The sequence below is a fragment of the Homalodisca vitripennis genome, chromosome 8 (genome assembly GCF_021130785.1).
Source record: "Homalodisca vitripennis isolate AUS2020 chromosome 8, UT_GWSS_2.1, whole genome shotgun sequence".
Lineage (NCBI taxonomy): Eukaryota > Metazoa > Arthropoda > Insecta > Hemiptera > Cicadellidae > Homalodisca > Homalodisca vitripennis.
This window is the reverse complement of record NC_060214.1, coordinates 73,095,412-73,101,248: the sequence shown is the minus strand read 5'-3', so window position 1 is coordinate 73,101,248 and position 5,837 is coordinate 73,095,412. Positions and strand designations below refer to the sequence as shown.

General features: G+C 33.2%; 1 protein-coding gene across 1 annotated transcript; it reads left to right on the top strand.

Annotated features, from left to right (window-relative positions):
• The first annotated feature begins 349 nt into the window (after positions 1 to 349).
• LOC124368231 lies at positions 350 to 868 on the top strand. Its single transcript, XM_046825506.1, has one exon. The coding sequence runs from the start codon at positions 350 to 352 to the stop codon at positions 866 to 868; it is 519 nt and encodes a 172-aa protein (XP_046681462.1).
• Positions 869 to 5,837: the final 4,969 nt, after the last annotated feature.

Here is a 5,837-nt window from a genome sequence, read left to right as displayed (position 1 = left end):
TACATTTTTTCAAAAAGGGCCACAGTACATGTACTGCAGTATATAACAGGCTGCCACCAAACATAAAAAAGAGACAGGTTCTTTCACTTTTAAAATACTTTTAAGAGAGTATTTTGTAGCAAAAGGCTTTTATAAGAAGGAATTTATACAATACATGTAAAGCGTATTTTCTCTGTTATACATTTGTTCTTACTTTGATGTGTTCAATTGTATTGTAATTTGAACGAATAAAATATTGTTATTATTACTGGATGATGTATACTGCTGTTCAATAGATTATGTTGGGTTAAGAAATTCCCACTCACGGGAGGCAGTGCGATGGGCTGGAAAGGGTGACTCACGGGAGGCAATGCGATGGGCCGGAAAGGGTGACTCACGGGAGGCAGTGCGATGGGCTGGAAAGGGTGACTTACGGGAGGCAATGCGATGGGCCGGAAAGGGTGACTCACGGGAGGCAGTGCGATGGGCTGGAAAGGGTGACTCACGGGAGGCAATGCGATGGGCCGGAAAGGGTGACTCACGGGAGGCAATACGATGGGCTGGAAAGGGCGACTCACGTGAGGCAGTTCCAGAGTTTGGAAAGGGTGACTCACGGGAGGCTATTCCAGTGGCTGGAAATGGCGATTCACGGGAGGCAGTGCTGTGGGTCGGAAAGGGTGACTTACGGGAGGCAATTCCAGTGGCTGGAAAGGGCGATTCACGGGAGGCAGTGCTGTGGATCGGAAACGGTGACTCACGTGAGGCAATTCCAGTGGCTGGAAAGGGCGATTCATGGGAGGCAGTGCTGTGGGTTGGAAAGGGTGACTCACGGGAGGCAGTTCCAGAGTTTGGAAAGGGCGTTTCACGGGGGGCAATGCGATGGGCCTGAAAGGGCGAGTCACGGGAGGCAATGCGATGGGTTGGAAAGGGTGACTGTTGTATTACGTATAAAGTATAGCATTGTGTACAAATTGAAGTTATCCTTTATGACTTTGGCTAATTAAATAGCTCAATAAATAATATGCGAGTGTGATAAAGCTCAAATTATGGATTAAACATTTATTTCAAGTCAAAGTATAACGATTTTAAATTGATTTATGAGTTAAAGAGAATAAAGTAAAAATAATATGTTTTATGAAATAAAAGATGTTGCTTGAAGCCTGTAAATATATCTAAATATTAAATTCACGGGTTTTTTTAAAAATTCTTAGAAGACATATTTATTACCGATTTTTAAAATCAACAAGAATTGACAATGCTTTAAACTTCTTATTAGTTTATCACTTCAGAGGAAGTAATTGGGAACAATCAAATTATAAAAAAAATCAGTGTTCCAATAATGCTGTGATAAATTAGTTTAAGAAAAGATTTACTTTGTAATTTTACTCAATTTAAAATAATAGCAAACATGTTTACAATCACCTTTGAAATGTGTACGTTTCCAAAACAGCTTCTACAAATGACGTACACGTACACGAGCTGCTGCAATGTGTGGTTAACAGTAAAGTTCGCTTTGCAAAAAAACACGATTGCTTCAACGCCACTTTCTGGCTCTACATTGGAAAGCGAATTGGACACAAAGGGACTATTGTCAAAGCAATTATCGTCATGGTTTCTGGTGGCATTCCTGCGGGTCTTATCCCTTTTTTACTCTTCATTGCATCACGTTTATATACGCTTTGTTTTGGTAATAGGTGTGACAAACAACGATATCAAAACTAATTTAGGAATGTACAGGGTGATGTAAAATGTTATTTAATTTTCGTAAACAAAGTTCATGAACCAACATACGTGTGTTAACTTGACTCGTACTTTATAGGCCTAAGTGAGACATGATTGTCTCAAGGTTAGAAGTTTAGTTCTTCCATTGTAAATTTAAGGTAAAAAACTTAAAAAAATAGTCCTTACTAATCCCATATTTGTCTTTATTAAGGATTATTATTATCATTTTTTCATGGTTGTAAAATCCTTTATTAAAAGTTCCATGTTACTCGATACAATGAAAACAAGTATGCAGTCACACCAAAAATATTACTAAATATAATTTTCGTATACTGAAGACGTTTAAAAGTGAATTTTGTGTAAGTCTGTCCGTTTTGTATGTTTGCGGGACTTCTCAAGAATGAAAAACTTTGTATGCAACATCTGTGAAGCTTGCTAAGTGACACGTAGTGTGGCGTTCACCTGACTTGTTTCGTGGTGTGAACGTCTAAACCCCAACTAGAATAAGGCGGAGAATTAATTATGTTTGCCTATTTTTTATAATATTTCTAAGAGCCTTGAAATAAACAGAGAGTTTAAAATATAAGTTAACACATTAACGCAAAAATTACTGCATTGGTTATGTTTTCTCGTAATATGTATATACTGGTATATAAACTTTCTAGGGAATATTTTTATATGAAAATGTTTTAAATACTTTTATCATACGCATTTGTATGCAATTACCCAAGAATAATATTTACAAAAAAGTAAGAGTAGAAACAATGTCTTTTACATTATTTTAATTATTTATAATTTAGTACATGACTAACAAATAACGTTTGAAAATCAAATAACTATAACAAATAACCGCAATACAGAAAAAACCTATTGTAATCTTTTGCAAATCTTAAATAGCATATTTTCAATTTTCATCATTGTATATATTTGAATTATTTTAGACCCTGAAACTATGAGCTTCACTAAAAACTATGTTATTATTCAAAAATAAGTTATTCAAATGAGTTTTTAAAAAGAACAATACTTAATAATTTTTTTATGGAAGTACACATTACATAATATTTCAACATTCCTGGTTTTACCAAGTCACTTTATAGTTTCACAATGTAAAGTAACCGGTCTGAGTTTAATTTCTGCACCAAGCCGGGGAAGGAAGGTGGAGAAACCGCGTTGTAATGTAAATCAAGCCTTTAATATTCAGCGGGTATTGTTCACGAAACTGACTGTATGGAAGCATTGAAAGTTTTATCGAATACTGCAAAGGGCTAAGTAACCATTTTCTGTACGTTCACGTATATGATAAAATAATATGACAGAAAGAGTGAGACATAAATTTCCTTTTAATCATTAATATTAGTATATCAATCGATAATATAGGTATACACAAGGTAGGATTACCCAAACTACGTAACAGGCTTCGCTGAGTATGCATGCAAAAGAGATTATTGTATATCCCAGCACACAAAGGAGAAATTGTGTCAGCCTACTGAGAGACATGCTTCTATGACGTTCACCGCCAAATTCCATACCTAGACACGCACCATTATAGAATTCATAAATGTTTATGTATAAATACATTTTCATGCAAATTTAAAAGACTGCAGGTAATATCCGTCGAAATCTATCAACAGATGTGCTTTTATATTTTTATTAAGTAAGTTAGATTCATAGCAGGGTTTACAATAATAAAACATTCGTAGAAGTAAGGAGTGTACTCCAACGAAATATTCCCCTGAAATAAAATCTTGAGAACTTTTAGTTTTAAACTTACATTATATTATTTTTCTTTTAGCTGTATGAATAAGATACATGTGTTAATATTTGACATCTTAAATTTTCTCGTGATAGTACTCAACTTACACTTCAAATAACCTTGTTTATTTCTCGTAATAATCATTACAAATGGAGTACCCTATGAACATTTTGGTGGAATGCTGTTAAAGTAATACTTAGGGTACATTAGCATTGCCGTAATTCATTAATTCAATGAATTGCGTACATCATATTCACATATAATTTGGGATTAAGAGAGAAAATTAGGATAGTAAATACAGATAGAAAATACAATATTAAAACTTGCTTTTTACTAAAAATAAGTTTATAAAATAAGTTTTGATTTATTAACACCGCCATACAACACTGTTGTACAGTCTAGTAAACATTACAACCAAGAAATACAAGAGTGGTTTTCTGCTTTAGAAATTATACAGGAAGGACGAAACACTCATATATATATATATATATATATATATATATATATATAAAAGTTTTGTAACAAAATCTGTATGAAGATTCGCACAGAAAGTTTGCCGATCAGCAAATACGATAATCAAACCGGAGACCAATACTAAAATTTATATGAACCCGGAATCTTAAACCTATTCTCAAAATATGTACCTACTGTATTTTCTTGTACACTATTGAACATAATATATCCCCACACAATGCATAACATTTTTATCATCGTCTGAACTTTCAGAGTTCTATGAGATGTAGAATCTATATTGGTTTTAAAACTTTTCAGTTGTGTTCCAGAAAATTTTCCAAACATGTATTTCTTGTGTCAAGATCATCATAAATTTCACAGTATGTATTATCTATAAGCCTAGATTAATTTAATTTCACCAGTCGTACTTAAAACGTCTTGGCTCATTGTTCTCACGTCTTATCCATAAACTTTTTATTAAAACGTATTTAAAGAACCAGTTGTTATTGTTATTTGTGACATTTCTTTAAAAACTATCTTACTTTAACCCAGTATTATACAATAAGGTTACTTTGGTCTAGATGTATTTATTAGCTCAAGGTTTTTGACTTATTTAACATCACAATGCCTCCTACTAACTCTTACTATATCAATGTGTACATAAGGTACCTCATCATATTTATCCATGCACTAAGAGATGACAGCTGTATGCCCTCAGAATCGATTCTGATGAGTCTCAGAGCTACTCTCGTATCCTAAATCAATCGACTCTTTGACAAAAAGTAGCAATTTAAAGCACTACATTCCTTTCAGTTCCTTGCCCTTATTAAATTCCTATTGTTGGCCTAAAATTCTTAATCTGCCCGTTCCATTACTTTGCTGTAGACATTCAGAAGCGCAGTTATCCATTAGTCAAACTAGGCGACCTATTTGGATGAAATATTCGGGAAGTGATGGAAAAAAGGGCAAAATGACAAATTGTGTACAATAAAATACTTTTACTAAACAAAAGAGTTAAATGAAGAGGAATTTCATTTGTTTGAAATTCTGTTTAATCACGATAAAATATCATTTTACGAGTCAATGTTACCTGATCGTAGGTATTATGTCCGTGTAAGCACTTGCAGAGGTGCAAGTACAGGTGTCTCTTATAAATCTTGTTGACGTGTACTATAAGAACGTTGCTAGTGGTGAGCGCAGTTTTTCGAAACTGAAGTAAACTGAAACGCTCTTTCTACAAAAACCCATAAAAGACATCAAGGAAAATTTTCCCTACCATTAATGATACGACAAAAAATATATATTTGTGTAATCTCGTCTTATCTTAAAAAAGATAACCTGCAAAATATCAACTAATCCTTTTTAGGAAAATGATTATTTTACTGAATTTCATAATAGTGATATTATGTGTTTATTTAAAAAATACATATGTTAAATGGAATACTAAATTATGTAATATCCTGTTACAAAAGTGATAAATATCTCTTAACGTTTAAAGTCATGCTGTAGAAGAAATTGATTTTATCGTATATATTTCTCTGTGGAGTGTGTAAGGAAAAGGTAGAGTAGGTGGTGCGTGACAAAAAAAATGTATTTTTGAAGTCATTGTATTTCACCTTTCCTATTCTTTCAAGAGATACAGAAATTTAACAGCCTAAATATCACTGTAGAATCCATGATGATTATTATGATGAACAATATCTTTGAATAACCTTAATGTTCTAGTACGTGCTCGATTAAACGATTAACAACACTCCAGATATTATGTGGTGGCCTATAAATCGACAGGCAAATGGTATATTGATACATTTGAACTCTGATATAGTAGGTGAGGATAACTCTTAGTTTTCCATTTAGATGTTAGTTGAAAAGATCGTTTTATTTCAACTATTTCAAATATATAGAAAATAAGTCCATAGGTTAAGCCCAT

What these genes read in the sequence shown, in the direction of transcription:
- LOC124368231 (XM_046825506.1), top strand. Translation starts at nt 350, where the DNA reads ATGCGATGGGCCGGAAAGGGTGACTCACGGGAGGCAGTGCGATGGGCT.